The 27654-nt window shown below is 38.9% G+C and overlaps 1 protein-coding gene and 2 long non-coding RNA genes across 12 annotated transcripts in view; 2 read left to right on the forward strand and 1 right to left on the reverse strand.

The window, feature by feature from the left end:
- NRG3 (neuregulin 3) overlaps window positions 1-27654 on the forward strand; it is a 1035395-nt gene that overhangs the window by 768504 nt on the left and 239237 nt on the right. For all 7 annotated transcript variants that reach the window (XM_072823803.1, XM_072823805.1, XM_072823804.1 and 4 more), the window contains exon 3: window positions 26773-26846. In XM_072823803.1, the coding sequence (XP_072679904.1) occupies window positions 26773-26846 (74 nt within the window). The remainder of the gene's footprint in view (window positions 1-26772; window positions 26847-27654) is intronic.
- LOC140632127 (uncharacterized) lies at window positions 15-13267 on the forward strand. The gene is made up of 3 exons (XR_012029663.1): window positions 15-174; window positions 461-571; window positions 13026-13267. It is a non-coding gene; the product is annotated as an uncharacterized lncRNA (long non-coding RNA).
- Window positions 12936-27654, reverse strand: part of LOC140632124 (uncharacterized) — a 67766-nt gene continuing 53047 nt past the window's right edge. The window contains exons 4-8 of one of the 4 annotated variants that reach the window (XR_012029658.1): window positions 21306-21499; window positions 18396-18470; window positions 17664-17760; window positions 14088-14898; window positions 12936-13329 (exon numbers count right to left, since the gene is read on the reverse strand). This is a non-coding gene — a long non-coding RNA (uncharacterized lncRNA). Of the gene's footprint in view, window positions 13335-14087; window positions 14899-15898; window positions 16094-17140; window positions 17243-17663; window positions 17761-18395; window positions 18471-21305; window positions 21500-27654 lie in introns of those variants that run through there. The other 3 variants (XR_012029657.1, XR_012029659.1, XR_012029656.1) reach the window with 3 other exon arrangements.

A 27654-nucleotide genomic window follows, 5' to 3' on the forward strand; every position in this document is an offset into this window, starting at 1 on the left:
TCCCCATGTGAACACGGAGTCACCCAGACAACCTGTATCTGGTCCTCAAGCTCTTCACCTCTACCGCAGACAACCACTCACTTTCTTTTCTTTCTCTCTCTTTCTTTCTTTTCTTTCTTTCATTTTCTCTTTTTCCCCCCTCAGTGTATAGCTGTTCATCTCAGCGTTCCACAAGTAGGTATATATTAGGGATTCTAGACAATCTCTTCAGCTATAATACCTCATTAGAGAAGCAATGTTAAGTACTTCCACCGGGCAGTTAAGGTGAAAGAAAGCTTGCCTCCCTCTAATGACATATTAAAATCTCCAGGGGAACACGTGAAATTTGAAAAGCATCGAAGATGATGGCCCAGTTAACATTTTTTGCTTTGAAATCATTTTATATAATGTGTCCATGCCCTTCTTGATTATGTCTCAGGAAGAAGTCATTATTTATAAATATCAACAATATTTATTTCAGAACTTTTTGTATTTTAAAGAAATGACACATGATAGACAAAACTAGAGCCCCTTGGACATTTTCTTCCTTTACTGCACAAACCGCTTTCCCTCCTGTGAGTCTCCATCCTGGGTAAGTATTTACATTTTGTCCGCATGCAGAGCTGGTGCTCAGCTGATAGGAGGCATACACACTGATTTCTTCATATTTTTCCATACAACATCATGTTATATGAGTAAAACAGGCTTATCTATTTCTGGATATTTTATTCTAAGCACCCAATCAAAAACAAATATAAATTTGATATAAATTTGAAACATTAAATATATATATGTGTGTGTGTGTGTGTGTGTGTGTGTGTGTGTAAACATGCATATATAAAACCTACTTTTGAAAATATAACGGACACCTTTCCACGCACCACTCCTTTTCATCACGTCATTGTTGGCATATTAACTGCATGTTCTTTTTTTTCTTTTTTTTTTTTTTTTAACTGCATGTTCTTTTTATGAAGTAAGACAACAGAAACACTGGAGAACTTTTAGAAAAATTCCCTTTCATTTCATTCTCTTCCCAAAGTAGCCATTCTGATAAATTCAGGATTTCACATTCCATGAATTTCTTTCTTAATGCCACAAATGCTGGGTTTTAAGATTGTTCTCCTTATCCTACACTTGCTTCAATTTTACTATAAGTATCTAGCTGTGGTTTGGTTGATTTTATTTTAGAAGTTATTTATTTGGCTACTTTCAGTGTTGTTTGGAGAACTCCTATCTTTTTTTCAGTCTTGATAATCCTTAGTTATTTTTTCAAGTATTGCCTTTCGTTCATTCTGTTCTGGAATGATTCTCAAGCATATGCTACAGCCTCTTCAGCTCTCCTACATGTGTTTTTTTTAGGATTTATTTCTTTATCCCCCTGGGTTTCTTTCTGGGTGGGTTTCTAGGACATCTTTCAATTCATTAATTTGTTTTTAATTGTATCACTGTGTTTATCCCATCTAATGTACTTTCTAATTTATTTCCAGTTGGTTATTTTTCATAAGACAAGAGGGGATTTTTTTGGGGGGGGATGCTTTTCTTTTATGCTATTTTATTTTATACTTTAATTTATTCCATTGAGGATTTTAAACATATTTTAGAACATCTGTTGAATGGTTCCATAAAATTCATTTTTTTTCTGGAGTGAATCTTACTGACTGTCTTGTATCGGATTCAGTTTCTTCATTTGTTTTCAGTATTTGCCTTCAGTCTCTTTTTAATGAGAGTTGTGAGGTTTTTTTTTTTCTATTTTTCTCTCTGTTCCTGCCTTCTTCTTCTTCTCTTCCTGTTTACTTTTCTTTCTCCTTTTTTTTCAGTTTGCCATTTTTTTTAAGTTTTAATTTTTTTAATTCAATTAACCAACATATAATGCATAATTAGTTTCAGATGGAGTGTTCAGTAACTTATCAGTTGCGTCTAATACCCAGTACTCATCACCTGCTTACTGTTCCTGATGCCAGCTATCTCCATACTGGCATTGGCAGTTGCCTCTCAGACCCCCTGGACTCAGGCAATCCAGAACCAAGTTTAACAAGGCTGTGATACTGTAGATAAGCAGATTCAGTTCCTGGACTAGCAGAAGTCTGTGATCAGCTCATGGGTTCCGTGTTCACATCCCGTCTTTTCTGTAGGTTTTTCAATTACTTAGGTACTGGCCAATCAGATAGCCATTTGCCACTTGTGACAATTGAAATGTAATTTCCAATCACTTAAATTATATAAAATTTAAAATGCAGTCTTCCAATTGCATTAACCATTTGTATCTAATGGGTACCTTAAGGGATGGCTCTTTTCCATCATTGTAGACAGTTATGCAGATAGCACGCTCTAGAGTTATCATTCCAGGCATTTCTGTCTCTCAGCAGCAGTGTTTTAAGTTACTTTTCTTTGGAGGGGGTGAGCCACATGCTCTCACCCTACTGCTCTCACACAGGGATACTGACTCTGTTTATTTGTTCTGTGAGGTCACTTTTAGCCTTCTTTTCCAGAAGGAGCTGAAGATCCGGTGCCTGCACTTGGATCCCGAACCTGGCATGTCCATAGCTGCAGAACCTCTCATACTTTGGATTTCTGTTCTTTTTCTGGTCTTCAGATTAGAAGCTGCTTCTAGATTTTTCTTTTTATATTTGAATAATTATGAATAGTTGTTTCGAGCACAGGGAGCTCTGAAGCAAGAACTCTGTGCATCTTGACCTAGAAATAGTCTGTTCACCTTTACTATATGTAGGTTTATATTCCATTATAATTTTGAACCATCTATGTTTGTTTACACATAGCCATTTTATGGCTATTGGCTGCTTCTAATTTTCATAATTCAAATAAATGCTACCATTACCATTCTTGCATATAACTTCTGCACTAGCATGAGAGTTCCTTTATGGGCGTATAGCAAGATAAGAAATGGAGCTGCTGGATCATAGAAAACATGCATACTTAATAGTGTTTTATATCATTCTGTAAAATTGTGGCACCAATTTATGTGTTCTTTTCCATAATTTTCCAGGATTTAAAATTTATTGTTGTACCCATGTTAGGTATATAATGCTATCTCATTTTAATTTTCACTTATTAATTTATTAGAGAATCCTATTTCTTATTTTTCATTATTGTTTTGAGTTTGGTTTGGGGGGGATGGGTCATTTGGGTTTCTGCTTTTGGTGGTAAAAAGATTATATCTAAATTAAATAAGTAAATCTTCAAAAAAATGGGAGGAGGGGATGACACCTGAGTGGCTCAGTCAGTTGGGTGACTAGTTCTTGATTTTGGCTCAGGTCATGATCTCCGGGTCCTGGGATGGAGGTCAAGACCCATGTTGGGTTCTGCACTCACTGGGGATTCTGCTTCAGGTTTCTCTCTCTCCCACTATCCCTCCCCCTACTAGCTCTTTAAAATAAATAAATCTTTAATAAATAAATAAATAAACTTTGTTTTTGTTATTTTTAATTGTGCAGAGGTGTTTTGCTTTTGTAGTAAGAAATCAAATTGATTTGGTTTGGGGGGTTGTTTTTTTTTAAGATTTATTTATTATAGAGAGAGAGGGAACATGAGTGGGAGGGATAGAGAGGGAGGGAGAAAGAATCTCAAGCAGACTCCACACTAAGTCTCACAACTCTGAAATCATGACGTGAGCTGAAACCAAGAGTCAGACACTTATCCAGCTGTGCCACTCAGGTGGTCCTGATTTGTTTTTAATTTTGATGAGTTTTTTTTTTCCTCTTGTGTCTTAGTCAATAAGTTATTCTCTAGCCCAAGTTCATAAAGATATCTTGCTGTTATATTTTCTTCTAAACATTTTAAGATCTATTTTTCATCTTTAAAAATATAATACCTCTGGATATGTCTTCTTTGTGTGTAGAGAGCCCATAATTGAATTTATTCCATACTTGTGTATGGATTTTCCTCTCCTGTCTGACTTCTAATGTTCCATGAATGTTACACTAATATGCAAGTATATGTAGGCTTATTTCTATTCTCTATTCTTTTTTTAAAAAAAAAGATTTTATTTTTTTTTTCATGGAGACATACACACACACAGAAAGAGAGAGAGAGAGAGAAAGAGAGAGAGAGAGAGAGGCAGAGACACAAGCAGGGAGCTTGCAGGGAGCCCCGATCCTGGGTCTCCAGGATCATGTCCTGGGCTGAAGGCAGCACTAAACTGTTAAGCCACCAGGGCTGCCCTCTATTCTCTATTCTTTATTCTTGATCTAATTACACATGATACAATTTCACACTGTCTTCATAACTGGTCTTTGTATCTCTTAAAGCAAATCTGCCTCATCTTGTGTGCCTTCAAGGTTTTGTCTGTCTATCCATTGACTTACTACTTTCACACTTTAATAATCTAATTTTTGCATCTTACATACATACACACATATACACATTTATATGGGGAATACATTTAACTTGTACATAAATTTGGAAGAATTGCCATTTTACGATATTGCTTCTTCCATTCAGGAAAATGAAATACTTTTTTATTTCTCCATTTAGGTAAATAATTTTTAGATCCTTCATGAAATTTTGTGATTTTTCTCCAAAGGGATCTTATGCACCATTGACTAGATGAATTTGATGGTAGTTCATAATTTTAGTTGCCATTTTGAATGGGATTTCTTTAAAAAAAAAATCCTTTTTCTAAATATTTGCCAGTGGGATATAGAAAGGCAAGTATTTTATATGTTGTGTTTTGTCAAGAAAGATTAATGAAATTCATTATTATTTTAATTTTGATATTTTAATAGAGATTATAATATCTTAGAAAAATAATAAATATTTATTTAGAAATAAAATAAAAAATTAAATAAATGGTGTATTTTCTTAAACCATATTTATTTTCCTGTTTTTATTTTGCTGACTAAAACCACCAGGAAACTAATTGAAGTATTGAATCCAGGCATGCTTGTTTTATCTGACTTAAAAATCTGACTTCTAATATTTTCCTGTGAAGTAATGTTGAAAATTATATTATTATATTGTTACTATAGGACAGGGAATCTTGAACCTTAGGGTGCATCAGAAATACCTCTAGGGCTTATAAAAACACAGATTGCTATTCTCCACCCCTAGAGCTTCTGATTCAGTAAATGTGGGCTGGATGCAGATAATTTCTATTGCAGAACAACTTTTCAGGAGGTGCTGTTGCTGCTGGTTAGAAGACCATACTTTGGGAACAAAAGTAGAGGAGGTAGAGAGGCTGGGGTTTGTGGATGGGAGGCAGGTTCCAGTGGTCAAGTGAGGGCTCACTGAGAAGGTGCCCTCTGAGCCACACTTTGAGGACATGAGTCAGTTTGCCATGAAGATGCCTAGAAGAGCATCTCAGATAGAGGGAACACAAGAATGTTCTGGACATGTTCGGCAAACTTCAAAGAGGCTATTATGGCGAGAAGGGCATGACCTGGAAGAGTCATAAAAGACACAGTAGAGGGGTGACAGGAGGACAGGAGGACCTTATTGGTGATTAAAAGGACTCTTTCTTTCATTTTCCATTTTTTAATAAATTTATTTTTTATTGGTGTTCAATTTACCAGCATACAGAATAACACCCAGTGTTCATCCCGTCAAGTGTCCCCCTCAGTGCCCGTCACCCATTCACTCCCACCCCCCGCCCTCCTCCCCTTCCACCACTCCTAGTTCATTTCCCAGAGTTAGCAGTCTTTATGTTCTGTCTCCCTTTCTGATATTTCCCACACATTTCTTCTCCCTTCCCTTATATTCCCTTTCACTATTATTTATATTCCCCAAATGAATGAGAACATACACTGTTTTGTCCTTCTCTGATTGACTTACTTCACTCAGCATAATACCCTCCAGTTCCATCCACGTTGAAGCAAATGGTGGGTATTTGTCGTTTCTAATGGCTGAGTAATATTCCATTGTATACATAAACCACATCTTCTTTATCCACTCATCTTTCAATGGACACCAAGGCTCCTTCCACAGTTTGGCTATTATGGACATTGCTGCTATAAACATCAGGGTGCAGGTGTCCCGGCATTTCATTGCATCTGAATCTTTGGGGTAAATCCCCAACAGTGCAATTGCTGGGTCGTAGGGCAGGTCTATTTTTAACTCTTTGAGGAACCTCCACACAGTTTTCCAGAGTAGCCGCACCATTTCACATTCCCACCAACAGTGTAAGAGGGTTCCCTTTTCATGACTTAGCAATTTGCTCTGAAGATAGTGTGGCTTCTTATCACATGATATGACTTACGTTTTAAAAGAATTATCTGACCTTTGTGCTGAAAGTAAACATGAGGGTGCCAGGATAAAAATATAGAGACCAGGTGAGGGGCTATATCAGTAATCCAAGGGAGACTTGTGGCCTTGTTGGTGGGGCTCCATAGTTCCAGCTGGGGCCTAACATATTTCTTGCCATTGGGTAAGGAATTTGGTAAAAGGAGGAGTAATAGCTGTTGCCAAAGCTTTTTGCCTGAACAACTGAAAGGATGTTGGAGTCATTCAAGGAGACTCCTATGTCTCTCAAATGAAGAACCTCCAGTAAGGACACCAAACTCTCCTCCCACTGCACTGGATGTGAAGAGTGCTGAAGGCATCCAAACGAGTATCAATGAAGATAATTTATCAAGTCCATACTAGGGGCATGCTGTTATTTATGAAGTATTATTAAAGGACGAAGGACCGCTGTGGACTTCCTTTTGAAAAAATAAATTATATTTTAGGACTGGCTGCTGTTAAACCTGCAGCTTGACGCCAAACCAACTCAAAATGAATATGGCAATGCTCAGATTTGACATGGAATAGATTTATTCTTCCTCTTGATATTTGCCTCTGGAAAACAGTAGTTGTTTCAACTCACATGTTTTTCCTGAAAATGAGACTGGAACGTTCCTCTGACAAAGTGAATGTTCCTTCCCACACTAAGATGCCTGCTGTGAGCAGCTTCAGAACCAGCTCTGTTTCATGGACAAAGAAAAGCATATTGTGGAAGTAACCACATCTTATGCTTCTCTTCTACTTTTCCTTGCATTTATTTTTATTATTCCTAAAAAGCCAAAGCCAATTATTTTCTTCAGATTTACATGAACTATTGATCTTATATAAAATGTGCCTTACTCTTTCCAGCTTAAGTATGATTACCTTTGATTCTCCCTGGCTGTGGGATGGATCATGCCCTAATTTAAAAAATCAAGTTTTCACATAAGGCAAGAAAATTGCCAAGTGTACACAAGAGTTGATGTCTATTGCTAACTGTCTAACAGGAAGAACATTGTGGCATATCAGAAAAGAGTTTTTAATCAGCATTGCATACAGTTCTTACTTATATTGCTAATGCAAGTATATTTAAGTGATTATTTTCCCTACCAATCAGATCAGTGGCTCACTGATGCGACATAGAGGGAAGTCCACATCTCTTCATCATTAACATCTATTAACTATATTGTTAGTATTTCTGTGTATTCTTAAACATTAAAACAAAAATATGATTTTCATTGCAAGTGTTCAACTTTTATCTTCTGAATAACAAATGGGCTGGAGAAGCTCTTCTATAATTTCCCACCATCATCACCATTATTTAGTTTGTAAATAGTGAGATTGAATTTTTTTATTTGAGTTCAGGAAAAAGAGGACAGACTTAGGAGTTTAAGAGACCTGGGTGTCAATCTTGACTCTTTTCAACAGCACCCCAGACAAGTTGTCATCCCACCTCTGCTTGAGTGTTCTAGTGACAGAAAATGTATTACTTAACTTCCACAGGGTGCATTTATTTTTACAATTTCTAGCTGTTTTTTCCATATATGCATATAAACATTTGAGCCTTGATTTCTTCAACAAATAAATGGAAATTGAGAGGTGTCTGGGGGTTCAGTCAGTTAAGCCTCTGACTCTTAATTTCAGCTCAGTTCATGATCTCATGGGTAATGAGATCAAGCCTGGCCTCCAGTTCTGCAGTCAGTGAGGAGTCTGCTTGAAGATTCTCTCCTTCTGCCCCTTCCCTCACTCTGAGGCTCACACACATGCTCTCTCTCTCTCTCTCTCTCTCTCTAAAAAATAAAAAATAATAATAAAAAAATAAACGGAAATCAAAATGGAAATACCAGGGGGCAGAGAGTTAAAGATAATATGTATAAAATGTCATTCTATATTTTATTTTATTATTGCCATTGTCATTCTAAAGGTTCAGTTAATATTAGTCATTACTATTATTATTAATTTTTAAAGCATATGTCAAGTCTTTGCAGGAAGAAGACAGTGACATTGGAAGGTAACGATATAATAAATAAACATAAAGTGAATTTGAGATTGTTTTGATATAAATTTAATTCTGTAGAACTAATACAAGAATCTCATTAATTGGCAGAATAATGATATAGGAACAATTGCAGGCTAACTTCAAGTGGAGAATATTTTAGGTATTTAGCATTAAGGTAGATTTGTAAGTGGAGGCAGTATCAAGTCTGTATATATTCTAAGAGGAAATATTATCTTATTATAAATGTAGATCAAACCAATAAAGTGACATGTAAGATAGAGCTTCAAAAAGAAAAAAAAAAAAAGAGCTGGATGGGAATCCACTTGTCTCTGGCTTTCAGTAAATATGGGGAACTGTGAAGCCACAGGCTTGTGTTCTGTGGGGACCACCGCAGACATCTCAGGCTGGGTTCCCTGCCTCCTGTCTCAGCCCTGTCTCACCCAACCTCCACACCACTGTGGGAAAAATAAATAAATATTTTAAAACACACACATTATATATAGGCATACTGCTCTCACATGAAAATATTTGTACTCAAACTCAAACAACACACTCCTCCACATATCTCAGAACTACGATCTGTTCAGGCAGATAAGAACCTCAGAGAGAGAGAGAGAGAGAGAGAAATCCCTTACAGCTTTCTTCACAATTACACTGGTACTGAATCAGAACACACACAGTTCTCAGTGATTGGTTGCCCTATGGGAGTCATCCAGGGGAGGTGTAGACTTAGAGGACTCAGGGTGTTCTGTGGATCATAACTAAAATTGAAGTGAGGTTCAGCAACAGTTGATAGATTTAACTTTTCTTTGTCCAAACAAAAAACGAGCTCTCATTCATTTCACGACAGGCACATAATTATTGATGGAAGCCATTAGGAAGAAATCATAGGTGCTAAAGACTCCCACACTGTGTATCCATTTCAAGACTACTACTCTATATCTATCCTACATCTGTATCTACTAACAGTGTGGAAAGAAAATTAGGGCGGAAACCATTACCACGGATTACAAAAGTGTTTATATGTAATTTAAAGGGTCCCATAGAGAACAACTGGTGGACTGGACCCCAAAATAACTTATTCTGTAACAGGAAATGCAAAAGCTTGGATCATTAGAATATAGATGCTCAAAATTATGAAATATTAAAGCAAATATTTTTTAAAAACCATTTTTTGAGGAAAATGGTTTCTATTTAATCAATGAAAATGCACTTATTACTATGAAATCACATATATATATATATTTTTTAATTACGACTAGACTTTTACCAGTTCTTTCATTGGTTTATGTGGACTAAATTCAAGACCAAATCCTAATCAAAATAAAGAAAATAAATACCTTAAACAGAGTTGTATAGGTGTATGAAACTGTAAGTAGGTTTTTAGATCTACAAACTTTTTTGGCCCGTTTAAGGTTTGATCCTAGACCACAGCCTTGTATTAATAAGTTCTCACAGCAAATCATGATCATCAGTGATCATGAGTTTTAAAGACAGGATACTCTCAAGCAGATTTTTTGGCATTATCTGCTTCAATGTTCTCATCCAATATCATTCATTTGTAGAAGGACATTGAATCATGCATAAGAGAAGGCTTTCACATAACCTCCAAACAGAGCAGACCTTGACCAATTCAAAAATAGAGGAATACTGAATTTTTCGACCAAGTGGTTCTCAGGCCTCTGCGGTAACCTTCTATTTCTGTATGATCTGTTGACACGGCTTTCCTCCTATTGAGCCACTGTCTCAGTCCCTTCTGCTCCCTCTCACCTGCAGGTCTTTCTCTATGTCAGGGCCTCACAGAACAAGACCCAACCTAGGGTCCCAAGCTACCTGTCATCTGGGGATAACAACTATCATGCTCTCTTTCCCTCAAGGGAGACTATCTCCAGGTCTATGGTTCACCAACATGTTTCTCTATTTATTTTCATTGTCCCTATTAAAAAGTGGCAAGTAAACCTTCTATTCTAGGTGTGGTTTCTCTATTCCAAGAACAGGGCAGTCTTATTGATTCTGATTATTTCTCCCTCCGCTGTTCAATATCTACCTCCTGTTCATAGCAAAGGTTACTATTGGCACTAAAGGTTCTAATATATGAGTCAACAGCTGTGGGCAAAGGAAAAGTAATTTAAAAGCTTTAAAATATTCAGCAATGAAGAATTATAGGCAAAAAGCCCTGGACACAAATCACAGCTTCAAACTCTACTAGCTTTGTGATTTGATCAAATTACTTAATCATTCCAAACCTCTTTTTTTCACCTATAAAACAACAAATAAAATAATGCTGACCTAACCATACTGGATGGGAAATGCAGGTACAGTAATTTTATAAAGTATCTAGCACAGAATTTAGAACATCGTAGGCACTTGATAAATGCAACTCCTCCCTTTGCACATCGCATAATGTAGATTACTTCCAGAAGCCTCCGTCACTTCTTATTTACTTCTGACAAATGATTTTTTTTAAGTACTAATTATAAAATGGACTAATTATGTTGTAGCCTTGGGAAGTTTCAGAGTAGGTCATTAAAGTTGTAATTGTGGTGTGACTTTTTTCAGATAGAGGTCTGGTAATAAATCCCCCAGAAACCTTTATATAATGTAGCTTTTTTTATTTGAAGCCAAGGAACAGAATAAGAAAACCAGAGCTTTTCATCTTCAAAAGAGTTTATAAGTTTTAAGTAATTAATAGGCATAGCTCTCTTTTATGCACCAGGCCTGGGCGATTAGCCCTCTTGGCAAAGGAGGAAATGTGTGCCCTGAGGGATAAATCACTTTCCCCAAGGAACTGTGAGCAGGATGTGAATGTGAGTGTTGGCACCTACACGTGTGTGAGTGTGGTGGAGGTGGGTTCCGGATAGAAGGAGCAGTGAGGATCCTAAGAAGGACCGATGCCGAGGCCTACTATGATATCTCTCTTCTAAGTTTAGTGAGATCTCTGTTCTCTAGAATGGGGAAAGGGATTTCTGTTGCTGGTATTGTAATAATGTGCATGGTGCTTCTGTTAAGAGATATAGGTACTTAGATAAATACCTTATTATGTGCTCTGTAGAGTATCTGCTGTATGGACCAACCCTGTTCATATGTTTGCTCCTAAATCCATACCCTGGCCCTTCTCCTGGTCTGCTCACCATCTCAGGAAGTTACATTTCCCAGGCTCTCTTGAACAATGGCTTCTGAGTGGAGTGCCCAATGGAAGGCATTAAATTTGAAGGCAGGCCTCTATTTCCGAACTCTCACTTTGCTTTTTCTTTTCTGTTTCTTGGTTTATTTCCAGCAGCAGTTCATTTAGGGTTCCAGCTCCTGTCTGATAGACCCCATGGATTCACCCTGGTTTTCTTGACTCAGACTCCTCCCTTTGTCCTGTCAACCCATGGGTGGGAGTGATTTCATGCTGTTGCCCATCCCTGAGTTACTTTTTTGTCCTCTGTTTAGCTTCTCATACGTTCTTCACTTGCTCAATCAATTTTCTATTAATATTTCTTATTTTGAATATTTAAAGAGATTTCTGTTTCCAGATATACCACCTCTTTCTTTCTTAGTATATTTAATTTTGAATGACTGTGTGGATTGAGAAGTTAAAATATGATAGCATACTATTAAGTCTAAAGTCATATTAAATATCATTGTATTTTCTTTTAGGCTTTTTTAGATTAATTAAATTATGCCATTATATAACTGTGGGCAAATCATTAGACTCTTAGTTTCACTTTTATCCTAATCTGTATAGTAAATATAAAATGACAGGCCCTATATTCCTCAGAAGGTTGTTAATAATAAAATGGACCACTAAAAGATATACATAATACTATTTGCATGGTCAAGAACTACATGGGATAGGGACGTCTGGGTGGCTCAGCTGTTGAGCATTCACCTTTGGCTTAGGGCGTGGTCCCAGGGTCCCAGGATTGAGTCCTCCATCAGGCTCCCTGCATGGATCCTGCTTCTCCCTCTGCCTGTGTCTCTGCCTCTGTGTGTGTGTGTGTGTCTCATGAATAAATAAATAAAATCTTAAAAAAAAAAAAAAAGAGAGAGAGAGAGAACTACATGGGATAAAGAAATAAACGGTCTCTAGTGTCAGTTTATACTGATGTCAGAGCCAAGTTCCAACACATGCTTCCCATGTGCCCTGGGACACAGAACTTAATTTCTCTCAATTTGGGTCTCTTTTATCTACGAAACAGTAGTACCCATATCTCCTGTTTTATCAGCTTCATGAGGATTACTTCGTCTAAACTGAGTCAAGATCTCAGCACTGTGCTCTGAATAGAGGAGGTTACATCTCTCTTCAACTGTGACACTACAAGATGTAGAACTTTCTGATAGCACTTCCGTGTTGATTTATTCCTACATAAAACACATATAGGACCATCAAATATATCACCCATAACTTGATTACCTGTCTCTCTCTCTTTTATTTATTATTATTATTATTATTTTTAATTTGAAAGTAAGCATCATGGTTTACTGGTTTCAAGTCACTACTTACCTAAGTTGCCATTTCAGCTTGCCAAATACTCCAGTTAAATAACGTTCCTTTGAACTCCATTTTGAATTTACTGTTGATGGAGGTCTACTTAATTTTTGTAAGCTTACTTGTACCAGGTTGTATTTTCCTGTTTTAATTATAGGTCAACACTCTTATCCATATCACTGTTAGAAAGAATATTCCCTTATGTGCCTTCCCTAAGCTTACCCATCTTCACTCATGCTCTCATGTGATTTTCCTGATTCCCATAGGACATTCAGTTTTAGAATATGTTTTACTCTCCATTCTTGTCCAAGCTAGTGACATTGATATTGCCACCTCTTTTTGACCTTGTTTGGTTACCAGAACTCTAGCCAGTGGAATTGTGCTGACTGATCTTCAGTAAAACATATGCTTTCACTGGAAAAGCTCTGAGAAGTCTGGCATCAGGGATGTCTTGTGGATTTAGGAATATCTTTGCCTTTTAAGAAGAAATGCTAAAAGGGAGAAGGAATACTGGATTTAGAAACAAACTCCATGGGCTCTAAGTCTTGTTCTACTGGTTTTGGTCTTTGATGTTTTAGGTAAGTCCTCATCTTTGTTTTATATTGTCCTCCAGAAAATGAAGTTGTTAGAACAGACTTCTTATGATGTCTTCTACTCCACCAATCTGTCCTATCAGAAAACAGTTAGATTTGAGTCAAAAACTATGCCTACTCATCTATACTACTTTGGATATTTCTATATTGAATAGATATATTTATTTAATTTTTATTAAATTATGTAATATTTAATTTTATTAGATATTTTCTTCTTAAATAAATTCATTTGTTAAATATATGTTAAATAAATATTATATTTATTTATTAAGACTTTACTTTTTAAGAGAAATTTTAAGTTCATAGCAACATTGAAGGAAAGGTGCATTTATTATTTATTTCCCATGTACTCCCCTACACATGCATAGCCTACTGCATTAAGAAATCTCCCACCAGAGTGGTACAGTTGTTTAATTGATGAACCTACAATGACACATAATAATCACAGAGAGTCCCATGGTTTATATTAGGTTCATTCTCGGTGGTGTACAGTCTATGAGTTAGGACAAATGTCTAATGACATCCATCCATCATTGTGGCATCATGCAGAGTATTTGCACTCCCTAAAACTTCTCTGTGCTCTGCCTATTTATTTCTCACCCCACAAACCGTGACAACCACTAATTTCTTAGTGTCCATAGTTTTTACTTTTTTCATTGTGTCATATAGTTAGAACCATACAGTATGTATCCTTTTCAGATTGACTTCTTTCACTTGCTAACATGCATCTAAGTTTCCTCCTTGCCTTTTTCATGGCTTGATAGCTCATTTCTTGTTTAGCCCTGACTATCATTCCATTGTCTGAAGGTATCAAGGTTTATTCACTCACCTTCTGAAGAACATCTTGGTTACTTTCAAATTATATCAATTATGAATAAAGCCACTCTAAAGATCCATGTGCAGCTTGTGTAGACATGAGTTTTCAACACCCATTGGTAAATACCAACAAGCATGATTGCTGGGGCAGATGGTAAGACTGTGTTTGGTTTTGCGAGAAACCGCTTAACTATCTTCAGAAGTAGCAGCACCATTCTCAGTAGCAATGAAGGGCAGTTCTGTTGCTCCATCACTTGGCCAGCATTTGATATTGTCAGTGTTCTAGATTTCGCCGTTCTAATAAGTGTGTAGTGGTCTGGTTATTGTTTTAATTTGCATTTCCCTTATGACATACAATGTGGAGCATCTTTTCATATGTTTATTTGCCAAGGGTATATCTTCTTTGGTGAGGTGTCTGTTAAGGCCTTTGGCTCATTTTTTAATTGGACTATTTGCTTTATTCTGGCTAGAGATTGAGAGTTCTCTGTATATTTTGGATAACAGTGCTTTATCAAATTATATCTTTTACAAATATTTTCTCCTACTCTGTGGCTTGTCTTTCATCTCTTCTCATTGTCTTTCATCTTTTTGTTACATCTTTTTGCTTCAAAAACATACTGTAGTATTGGGAAATTCATATTATAGAAACAAATGGGGGTGCCTGGGTGGCACAGGTGGTTAAGCGTCTGATTCTTAATTTCAGCTTAGGTCATGATTGTGAGATAGAACCCCACATCGGCCTCAGCACTGAGCATGGAGCCTGCTTCCGATGCTTCCCATCTCCCCACTGGCTTGCATTCTCTTCTCTCTCTCTCTTTTTCTCTCTAATTAAAAAATAAATAAATAAATAAGAAAAAAAAGGATGAAAGAAAAGAAAATCAAATAAAGATGTGACATTACAATTGAGTCCTAAATAGTCAGTGAAGCCAAGAACTGGAATCGTCATGGGGCACCTGGGTGGCTCAGTACTTTAGGCATCTGACTCTTGGTCATGATCTCAGAGTCCTGAGATTGAGCCCTGCATAGGGTTCCATGCTCAGCTTGGAGTCTGCTTGTCCCTGTCCCTCTGCTTCTCCCTCCCTAGTTCTCTCTCTCTCTCTCTCTCATAAATAAAGAAATAAATCTTAAAAAAAGAACTAGAATTGTTTTTAAAATGAAACGATTTACTATATTTAAATTGCTTCATCTAAATGTATATATATATATTTTTTAAAAATATATATCTAAGTGTATATATATATTTTTTTTAAAAAAAATAAATAATATGAATGTGCTTATACTGAAAAGCCACCTGCCCTAGCCTCCTCCCTCTGCACGGCTCCTCCACTCCTGAACTTGCATCTCCCTCCCCACACAGGCAAGCTTATGAAACCATTTTCATTTGGCATTTTTTCTAGTTGTTAACTTCATATCTCTAAATAATACACTAAACCTCTCTTTCTTGATTTATCTACTTTGGAAATGGTGCATTGACTCTCTATGATAATGGGAATTTAAGTCATTTCCACCCCACCCCACCTCCTCTCTCTCCTCTCTACCTGGTTCTCTGGCGATTCTCAGTCCTCAGAGTTGGTCTTAATGATACATTTAAGTAAATAGAATGGCGTGGTTAAGAAATGGGGCTTTTTGTGCAAAATTGAGATTGACCTAGTCACATAATTCCCCGGTTTCCTCCTAACAGATTTTCAAACTTAGAGTAACGATTATATTTGACTGAGCATCCATTTAAACCTGCAAGCTTGTATGGCTTTTTTTTTTTTTTTTTTTCCCAAGGCAAGACCTCACTTTCATCTCAGTCTGAGTTGCATGAGGCTTTTAATATGAAATCACTTTCCATTCAGTCCAAAGCTTCCTTGTTGCTGATGAATGTCATACATAATGAAAGATTATATCCATTTATCCTCAGCAGTAAATCATTTATCACACAAGGGAGATATATTATTGTGAATTCTGATCAAAGCTGCCCACTTCCTTTCGCCGGCAGAAATGCTGCACCCTGTTAGTCGATTGTACAATATCCTGGGAGAAACAGGGGAAATTATGCTGTTGAATGAGGGTTCAGCAAACTCTAGGGGTCTCTAAAATGGCTTTTTAAAAAAATCATGTTTCATGTAGAACCTTCTATGATCCAGGCGTGTGAACTGTAAAAGTCTTTCCTTGCTTTCTTCACTTAATTAAATCAGAAAGCTGTGGGACTTTGTGCAGCTTGCTCTGTGATGTCTGTAAAGGGATTTGTGAATGACATTATTTGGATATTTTGCCCCCTTTCTTAGAAAGACAATAATTATTACCACTTCTTTTTGAAGCACGCTGTGAGTGGTTTTATCACTTTGTTGGCTAATGAGCTCCCTCTCTCCTTTATAATGCCAATCATAAAGATGCCTTTTAAATAAGATTTATCTCTCAGATTTATTTTCTTTTCACTCTTCCTTATCAAGCTGTGTACTGCTTTGCTGCAGGGAATCACCCACACTACACAGGCAGGGAGCAAGGCTGGCCTCTTTGATCCCTTGTTGATAACATACTCTCTCATTGTTTCCTTCTACGAACAGTGAATTCCAGAAAGGTCCTCCAGATGAGTCCCTTCTTATATTTTACCTTGGATTTTTGGTTATCAGGGCTCTATGTTACAGATCTGTGTTCACTGCTTTTCAAATGCTGTAGCCTGTGTGTTACGTTTATACTGAGTAAAGTGAGATGCAGAATGAAGCAGGGGAATGGGTCCTCTTTCTTCCTTTGGCCTCACTTGGGCTGCTGGCCAGCGTACTCCTACCATTTATTCAGAATTAATGCAAAATAGTAGCTAGTGATCTGCACAATCGAGTCACAAATCTGTACCTCACGTTTACAAACAACATTACTTCATCTGCTCTTCATCACATTCTTGACATATTCCTCCGTGCTTTGGCCACTTAAGAGCTAAGCTATTGAAATTCATATTTGTCCCTTCGAGACTCTGTGAGCTCATTATGTCCCTTGTATGGTTGATACAAGTAAATACAATGTGCCCGGACTCCTTATCCTTAACACAAGAGATTGCTCAATTTGTCACAACAGGAGAAAGCTACAGCAAAATTTTTATATGCTAACTTTAATCTAGGCGTTCTCGCTGATGGGTCTTACTTCTCTTATTCATTCTTTTACTCATATAGTCACCGATTGCCAGATCTAGAAAATAAAATATAGGATGCCCAGTTAAATTTGAAGTTTGGGTAAAGAATGAATACATCCTTAGTGTGTGTCCCAAATATTACATACGTGACACACTTATATGAAACATTGTTGTTCATCAAAATTCAAGAAGAGGAAGAGAGAGAGAGTCATCGAGCTCTTCGTCTCCACAGTGAGAGGGCCGCCAGCTGCAACCCAGTGAGTGCCCTCGCCAGGCACAAACCTTGCTGGCACCTTGATCTTGCAGTTCGTTCTGTGCCCCAGACTATAAGAAGATAATTTTCTGTGGTTTAAGCCACCCAGTCTGTGGTACTTTATTATGACAGCCCAAGCCGACTGATAGCAACATTAAAATGTTTTATTCTGGCTAAGTTTTCCATTTCTTGCTGAACTATGAGAGGACAAGAATGGTCATTACCTTTCTTCCATTGACTAGTCTGGACATGTGAGTCAATTGCTCTTCTAATTCCAAGCGTGTAGAGACAAGTGAAGGAAACCGCTGATGTTGGATGGACCTAAAGCATCAGGGAAAGTCTGCGATTGGCAAACTCCTCATTCTTATAACATTGGAAGTGAATATAATAAAGAGGAATCATAGGGAGTGGATGTGACAATAAATCCCGGTCCACGCGTGGCAGGGAAATATCAAAGGCAGTCATGGGAATTTTCAACTAACTAGGGAAGTGGAGGAAGAGAGCCTGATTCTCTGCTGCTTTTAATGTTAGAACCTAAATCGTCTGCCTACATTTTCTGATCACTAGACCTGTTTTCAAGGAATAGGGGCAACAGGTGTCTGTGCCTGCGTGTCTGAGTGTGTGCACATGTGCACATGTGCACTAAATTAAGACAGAGATGAGCACCCGAGATGTCAGAGGTCCATCACACACCTCTGTCACACTTCTATGTGGCAGACGTGGGGGTCGTCTTACATCCAAGCTGACGTGCCTCTTCTACTATAACAGGATACCACCTTTGAAAACTAGAATCTTGCATTTGCCAAAATCGATTTTGCATGTGCTGGGAAATTAGTAATGTAGTATTTTCTCAACCAATTTGAATTGATGAAGCAAAATTGCATCTACCCTCCCCCTGTCACTATGACCTGCCCCCCGCCTTTCCTTCTTAAGAAGGGCAGTTAGTATTTCAATACCTGCACTGTGACAGTGAAATATGAAGTCTTCCTGCAAGAAGGCCAATATATTCCTCTTTCATTTACCTTCTTAGCCTAAAAAGATATTACGGTTTATTTTTGATGCAGTAAAAGCAAAGCTAAATTAGAATAACTTTTTCAGCCCCCACAGGTGCTTTGGATAATATTGCTACACACCCTAACCTATGTAGCACCTTCATGCCATGTTCTGTGTTTTAATTTTGTTAATGAGGTAGTAAACCTGAGGTGAAGGTCTTGATCAGAGAGGAGCGGAAATCTCTGTAAAGGCCAAAACATTAATTCAGAAAGAACTCCTCAGCCACGGATTGTCCAAAAGTGGATTGCCCTAAATGGAGTAAAATGACTTGATGTAAATGAGTTGGTGTCTCTCTGATAGTGATTTGGTCAATGGAGTGTATGGGGGACTGCTGGATAGAAGGAAGTCCCTGATACTCTATATATAGTTAAGAAGAACTTAAAAAAAAAAAAAAAAAGAACTTGCATTTGAGTAAATACACATTTGTGTTTTTTATATATATATATATAAAACATAATATATATTATATATATTATAATAATATATATGTGTATATGTGTTATATATATAACATAATATATATTATATATATTATAATAATATATATGTGTATTTGAGTAAATACACATTTGTATTTCTCAGACTTGCAATCATTTTTTTTGTTTCTGTCTTTGGGGTTCCAATAGTAACAGAATGGAGCACACCTCCTGGATTTGAACAGATGCTTTCAGATTCCCTTCTGAAAGCACAGCAGTCTTATGATGAAATAATCGGCCTCCATCTACTTTTGAATTCAAACTTTGCTAAAGGGAAATTTTTAAAAATAAACCTCTACACTTTCTTAAGATTACAGATACAAATTCCTTAGCAAGAAACACCATACTTGTAAGATGAATGACATTATAAAAAACAGTTGCCTCAGTCTCAGCCGTGGAATTTGTGGTAATTTTGAAAGCTATTGGTAACACACTGGAGAATCTTCATGAGTTTGAAGGTGGTTTGCAGTTTAAAATAATGCAATTCCACATTCTTCCAGTTACACCTGAAATGATGTTGGAAAGGCTGTACCTACAGCCAGTATGTGGGTACTTTTAATTCCAACTGGTTAACTTAACGATCTTGCTATCTTAATTAGTGTTCCTTTTAAATAAGACCACTTAATTAAATTTTAAATTCAGCTAAGGAAAGCTTACACTGTAATCAGGCTCTCAATATTCTCCATAGCCAGACCTAGATCTCAGCTTCAGCAGTGAGTGGCAGGCAAGGCAATGTGCTCTCACACCATTAACGACTCTAGGCTGCAGAACCTTAGCTAGAAGAGTTCCTGATCCATTCAACACCCACTTGCATTCAGGTGGAGACCTGGTGGGGGAATTCTGGTTCCTGTATCCCCTATCTCTTCTATGCTGGGCAGTTCACTGGCCCTGCTGAACTTCATTCTCTTTTGGTTTGTTTGTGCTTGGGTTTTAATTTTTAACTGAGGACTGAAATCAAGAATTAGTCTGAAATGAAGAGATGTCATTATCATTCTTCAATAGTAGTGCCCCTGAAGAGTCTTCCTGTTGGTAGTTAGTGATGACCATTTATTTATTTATTTATTTATTTATTTATTTATTTATTTATTTATTTATTTATAAAAATTTGTCTTAACTTATTTATTTGAGAGAGAGAGAGAGAGAGAGAGAGAGAGAAGCGCGAGCAAGGAGGAGCAGAGGGAGAGGGACAAGCAGACTCTGCTGAGCAGGGAGCCTGACACCAGGCTGGATCCATGACCTTGAATTCAGGACCTGAGCTGAAATCAAGAGTTGGATGCTTAATGGGCTGAGTACCCCAGGCATTCTGGTGATTACCTTTTAAATTAACATGAAGCTTGGGAAATATGCCTTTAAATCAGTGACTAGTTTCTGTGACATGGTTTGCTTAAGAATGTTTTGAGATTGGACAGTAACTTATAAATCTATGTCTTTAATTCTTACTCTCTTTTTTTATTTATTTATACAATCATGAGAGACAGAGAGAGAGAGAGAGAGAGAGAGAGAGGCAGAGACACAGGCAGAGGGAGAAGCAGGCTCCATGCAGGGAGCCCAACGTGGGACTCGATTCCAGGTCTCTAGGATCATGCCCTGGGCCGAAGGCCGCACCAAACCGCTGAGCCACCCGGGCTGCCCTAATTCTTACTCTTAATCATGGCTTCAGTTCATGATAGTTGGGCCATATTTAAAAAAAAAAAAATTAAAGGTTTTATTTATTTATGAGAGACACACAGAGAGAGAGAGAGGCAGAGACACAGGCAGAGGGAGAAGCAGGCTCCTTGCAAGGAGCCCGATGTGGGACTCGATCCCTGGACTCCAGGATCACGCCCTGGGCCGAAGGCAGGCACTCAACCACTGAGCCACCCAGGTGTCCCCATATTTTCAAATATTAATCTTGGGAAAGGTACCTGGGTATATAATGATCTATGTATCATTTTTCCAAGAAGAATGGAAATCCCTTTGATTTTCCATGAAGAATGTCAGGAAGTGCCACAGATCAAGTGAAGGCTGTAAAATCATCCCCAGTTGAGTTTGCCTCTAGTTCAACTACTTATTGGATGTGAGATGTAAGAATCAGATACTTAACTTTTGAAATCTGTTTCCTCACTTGCAAAGCTGTGATGATGATTTTAAATTCAAAGAATATTTCCTTTTAAGAAAGCTAACATTTATTGAGTGCTTACCCTGAACCACAGGTGTTATATAATTTATTCTTAATAATAATTCTAGATGAGAGCTACTATTATTACCTCCATTTTGCAGATGAAAGGAAGGAGACACAGAAGCCTAAATAGCCAGCAAACAGCTGATTCTGGATTTAAGCCCTCCAAACCAACTTACCTTTCAAAGGTAAAGTTTAAATGCCTGATGATCTTTTCCATTTTTCCCCAACCAAGGTCTGCCATTGAGGCTGAAGAGAATTGGCAGGAGATAAGCGAAGAATACCTGGAGGGGTCGTTCTCTTTTCAAATCAGCATTTAATAGGCTCCTGAAAATTGGCAGACTTGTATATCACTGACAAAGTGTCTACTTTCCTGTAACATCAAAGAGTAATTGTCATTTTTTTTATGAATATAAGTCGATACAGGCAGGAAACAACCCACACAGTTTGCCACCTTTTCTCTTGCGAAGTTAATTGATTTCTGCTAGTTCAAATTTTATGTCTAAAATCAAGTTTCCAATAAGAAAGCACGTATATATATACTTTCTCTAAAATGAATGCAGAGACCAGGCACTACATAGGGATTGAAGCAAACATTTGAACATGTTTCCGTCCTTCAAACGTTTCTCTCTATAAATCATGTCAAATGCATCTCTGCAGATATGCCAGGTATAAGGCCTATAGTCATAAAAATGCCCAAAATGCATGTGTAGAATATCAGCTATGTGTACTTGTTCATTTTTCTCCTTCCTGGGATCATTCCCATTTCTCTTGGATTGAAACTGGAGAACAGGGATGTTAAGTGATTTGCGAAAAGTACATCTACGCAACTACTAAACACAGAAATGAGACTATAAACGCAACACTGAGTCATTGTGATAAACAAGAGGAAGACATGTTGTAAGCAACCATCTATTGACTGGGCCATCCATGTGCATAATCAATCCCCTGACAATGAAGACAGAGGAAGAGAGGAGGAGAGCAGAGTGAAGCAATGATGACACCTTCCATTAAGGAGTAAATGACCAGGAAATCAACAGATGAGGACTAAGGCTAGTACAGTTCCCGCAGTGGAACGATTTGGGGGTTATTTGGTTTTGTTTTCTTTTGTTTTGTTTTCCTAACAAAAAGAAGAGGGAAAATGGAAGAATAATCTGGAAATGTAGGGAGACTGTTGCCCACAAGTGAGAGTTCTTTAATTGTCACTCAAAGTCACTAATATGATTAGCTCTAGTGTAGTTGTTACTCAAGAAATGGGTTCAAGGAAAACAACTGGCACAGAGTATTGTAAGAGAGGAGATGGGAATGGTCTGAAGTTAGCAGTGGGATTTCTGTCCATCAGCAAATGATGGACCATCAGCAAATGATGGACCATTTTAAAAGTCTCTTCCTTTGGGTCCTCCACATCCAGGCTGGGTGATGTGTTAACCACTTCTTCTTCACCACACCAGACAAAGCGAGTTTTGAAATCCAGCTGACAATCATGCATGTTGTATTTTCTCATCTTTGCCAGTTCTAGTCTCTTCTTCTCTTTCGCCCAAGGATTGCTTTTTAAAACTTTTCACTAAAACTGGGCTTTTTCTCAGGGATGATAGAGAAGAGGAAAACTAAAGAGAAGAGAGAGTTTGTTATTCTAGATACAGCTGAACAAGTGAGGTGTGGGGCAAGGGCCAAGCTGGAAGGATGTAAAAAAGTAGAAAGAGAGATGTTTGCTTTGAAACTGCACAGCGGGCCCTGTCCCCAGACAGTCAGGATCCTGGCTTGTGATCCAGGCCTGAGGCTCACCAGCACAGTCTCCAAGATCTTCCCCCCACTTCATTGTCAGCCCGAGCTCTCTTATCCACAGTCCCCCCAACACGGTGTCCCTTCAGCCTCTCACCTGCCTTGCCTTGCTTTGGACATTGTCTCCTCAACTATGTCCTTCCCTCCTGCCTTTTAAGTTTGGAAATAAACAAAGCAAACCACATGAGCAAGAACTTCCTGGTTTCAGAACTGACAGCTCTTTCATCACAGAGTAGATAAACATAGAGTTTAAGACGAATTTTTTTTTTCAAGGTAAAATGTCTTAGCTCTTGTAGACTGAGTGTGTTTGGGGTTGATTCACCATTGATAACAATTCTCCCATAACTGTTTGTCAACCTGGGCTCTACTTCCTGTCCTGAGCCTGCCCCCTGGGCTCTTAGGCCATTCAGCTTAGAATCAAAACTTACCTACAAAACCACCAGGGAATATTGGGATTTTTAATATGATCACTGTGATTGATGTTTCTAAAGGATAAAGAAATTCATAGAGCAGAGACGGTGTGAATTGAATGGACATTTGAAAGCAATGCAGAAAGAAAAAAAAGAAAGCAATGCAGAATAGGAAAACAAATAGAATATTAACCTAGGTAAGAGAAGATCTGTGCTTTTTAAAAAATGCTTATCATTATTTTACACATGTATTTTTAAAATTTTATAAATTCTATCATCCTTAGATGACCAAAGACCTTTTTATTATGTGAACTTCTGTTTTGCATATACCTAAATCCTTCAGAATGCAAACCTCTTACAAAGTGAACAGAAACACTCTCAGAATCCTCTCAAGACTAACCAAAACCAAAATAAACATACAATGATATTTCTCCAAAGAAATGCTTGTTACACTGTCGGAAGTCCCGCCAAACTCGGTCAATGCAATAGACCTGCAACTTGACTTTCTTTCTTTCTTTCTTTCTTTTTTTTTTTTTTTGCTTTGCTTTATGTCTTTAATATTGTCATGCATTCAGTCCAGTACATTGGCATTACCTACCGGCCCATTTGGTCTTCACATTTGGATGGGTCTGAACTTATCAATATGACCTATGTGTGATTTTTCAGTGGAAATTTTAATGTGTCCTTCTTAAAACCTGGCACCAATTAGCAGACACACTGCCTCCTTAACAAAGGAGCAGGACTGGCTACATATCCAGGCACACAGGCCCTGGCGGGTTTCCCAGCCTGGTTTGGGCCAGCATCGAGCATGGTCACACGTGACCGTCTGCAGCACGCAGGTATGAAGGCCGCAGGAAGGCCCTTGCTGTGCCGTTTTCCACACACCCCGTGAGGCCCGAGCACTTCAGAGTGGGCTCACCCTCCCAGAAAATCAGCTTAAGCCCAGAAAAATGTCAAACAGCTTTCCATAGTTTTCTTTCCACACACAAATGGAAAAATGCGTTGTCAGTAATGAAGAACCCCCTTAAAAAGCAAAACAAAACAAAAAAGCACTTTCCCTTGAAATCAGACATCTCCCTAGGATACCATTTTCATATTAACTGAAGATGCAAAGAATCAAAGAGTAGAGTGTGCTTCACAGCTCCCACATATGTTAGAAATAAAACCTCCAAGACGGTGAGTGTGCACCGTAGCACGCACCCAGCCCATACCTCATCATTTGGGTGGGTGAGGGGGGGGGGGCATAAGGATTAAAGCACTGTGGTTCTGGTAATTCTGAATAAAGGCACCCTGACAGCCTGGGGCGGCTTTAGGAGAACAGGAATTTAGTTTTTCATCATCAGTATGCTTTGGTCCTAAGTATTTTCAGACTTTCACCATCACGGACGGAGGGGTATGTCTGCTGTGTCTCAAGTGCAATAAATGGATAACAAAACAAAAGTGATGACAATATGTGGCTGCTCAAACAAATTGTTTCAATGGTCTGTTGGGTATCCAGGGTACTGGATACTCCTAAATCAGGAGTCTTGCTTCTTGGTCTACGAGGAGAATTACCAAATACACTCCAGAGTGCCAGGCTTAAGAAGGTGCTAGAGAGAGCCTGCCCTTCACCTGCCTTGCAGTTTGGCTCACTGTGGGGGGCAGTAAAATTCCCTCCATGCCCTTCGGTTGCTGCTCCCACTGCAGTAGACCTTGCCTAATACTCTACGACACCCCAAAACAGAGCATATGCTGAAGAGAGCATTCAGGGCCCTCATCTCTGACACCATGATCCTGTGGAATTCTTTGCTGGATTGTGTTGATTGCTAATAACCAGAGGGTTGGTTTTCAAATCCGATTTTTGTGCCAGTAGCACAACATCTCCCTCTGTAAGTAGGACAGATGCATCCCAGGAGCGGCGATGGATGCTTCCCTGCTTCTGTCACTCGAGCGTGACAGGTGAAGCTTCCAGCAGGCCGCCAACGGCCGCCTCCCCGCTTACAGAGGCAGGCATTTGGGGCACCGGCCACATTTGTCCCTTGAGCTGCCGGCTGCTGGGCTGACGCTGGGTGAGGCGACCAAGTGGCCCTGACTGGGCGAGCTGTGTGAAGCCGAGGCTCAGGCCTGGCAGGGCTGGGGTGACAGGCCTCCTTGCCGGGGCTGCCGGCAAATTTTTTTTTTTTACAAGTTTTTTTAATAAGAAATGGGCAAAGCCAGATTTCTTTTCAGAATCAAAATGCAGAATAAATGGAAAAAGTATGGTATTGAACCTTCACAAGTTTGAGCCTCCACAAATAATGAATGCAACCAAGGTCTACATTTTTAAGAGCCTTTCTACATACGTTCCATCTTCTCGATCTCAGTTCCAAGTTTTACCTTCATCCCCAATTATGCCAATTCCTTGTTATTAAAAAAAAAAAAAGAAAAAGAAAAAGCCTTCCCAGTTATTGCCAGAAACTACTGTTGAAGCTTCCCCCCTCTACTACTCAGCAAAGTACAGAGAGGATGGAGGGTACTCTGAGCAGTACAGAGTCTTACGCAACTCATGAGGACTGCTTAGTCCTTACATGAATCTGGTTGCAACAATGACCCCCGACTGTTATCTCTGTGAGAAATGGGGGGAGTAAATTCTTAATAAAAGACAACAAGTACAAAGCAACATTTTACTTTTGTTGTGATAAAAAAAAAAAGTCACATTTTACAGATAAAATGTAGACCCCCGAAATACTGACACAGGCCTCCAGGCTGCCCCCTGGCCTCGGGAGAGTTGCCTCGCACTCCGCCTGCCAGAGAGCAGGCACTTCGCACACGTGCATGAAAATAAGGGAGAGAAAAAAAAAAAGAAAAGAAAAGAAAAGAAGGGAGAGAAATGAGGAGGGAGAAATAGGAATGTTTGAGGGAAACTTGCCTGTAAGACATGGGTGCCTTTCGGATCTTAGCAGCTGTAAAATAACTGTTACTTCTGGCCATGTGAGGATCAGCCACGTTAAAAAACAAACAAACAAACAAACAAACAAACAAAACATAAAAATAAAAAGAGGGCAAGGTAACAAATGAGCAAACTCCTAAAACACGAGGAAGATAAACTGTAGTCAACATCTGATAAGATTGGGTCACTCATATGAGAGAATGATTTTTTTTTTTTATTGGCAAAAGGAGCCCTAGGCTGGGCTTCCAGAGGGGCATTTGCAGCCTGTAGAGATGAGCGCCCTGCATGAAGGAAAGGCCTGCCTGCCCCTGCGGCTGGGCTGGCCCCTGAAGGGGACTGTGCCCCCCGTCATGACCTGGGGGGCACCTCAAGGTGCTGTTCGGCTTCCCCTGGGAAACAGTGACAGCAAAGTGCTGGGCTGTGTCCCCGTAGCCTGAGCCCGTGGTGGGGATCGCCCCAGCAGGGCAGGCGGGCCCTGGTCTCCGGCCAGGCTGCTGGTTGGAGTCTTTCACAGCCACATGCATGTGTTTGTCCCCCTGTCCCCAGGTGCAGAGAAGGCTACCAGGGAGTGCGGTGTGATCAGTTCCTGCCGAAAACGGATTCCATCCTGTCGGATCCAAGTAGGTCAAGCGGTTTTTCTTCTCTCTCTAAGGTGGGAGCAGGGCTTGCTCTGCTGAAGGCGGCCTGGGGGGGCTGAGGGGACAGGTGTCAGAGGCCGAAGCTGTCTCCGCGCCGACTTGCCCTGGGCCTGGGTCTGCATGTCTTCCATGAGGGGACCTGGTCTCTGGATGCAGCCCGCGGGGCTCCCTGAGCTCGCACGTTCCCGCCAGGCCCACTGTGACAGCAGGGAATTGGCCTAACAGAATGTTCTGGAAGCTACAGTCTCCTACTGCTTCTTACGCTTTGCTGGGGAATTCTTGAGGATATTAAGCCTAGGCCCGTTGACCGTACTTACTAAGAAAATGTACATATAAAACATCACATAAGAAGCATTCAAGGTGGGAAAACCCATGCTTAGCCACGCTGCTTGCAAGGACCACTGGTCACTGGACTGTTGGCAAATGGTTTGTTTTGTGTCATTCGTGGAAGGGGACGGTTTGCCACTGAGAAATATTGCTAGTCCTTTGCTCTTTGTCTCTCTATGGGGTAAAGGTAACACTGGATGCAAATCTGACCAGCTGTAGTCAAGTGTGAATTTTGTGCCTTATTCGTAAATAATCTTCTGTGCTTTCAATGACGGCTACAATTTGAACCACCTCTATGGAAAAGGGGGTTTTTCTTTTCTTTTCTTTTCTTTTCTTTTCTTTTCTTTTCTTTTCTTTTCTTTTCTTTTCTTTTCTTTTTTTTCTTTTCTTTTCTTTTCTTTTCTTTTTTCTTTTCTTTTTTCTTTTCTTCTTTCTTTTTCTCTTCTCTTCTTTCTCTTCTTCT

Source organism: Canis lupus, chromosome 4 (genome assembly GCF_048164855.1).
Source record: "Canis lupus baileyi chromosome 4, mCanLup2.hap1, whole genome shotgun sequence".
Lineage (NCBI taxonomy): Eukaryota > Metazoa > Chordata > Mammalia > Carnivora > Canidae > Canis > Canis lupus.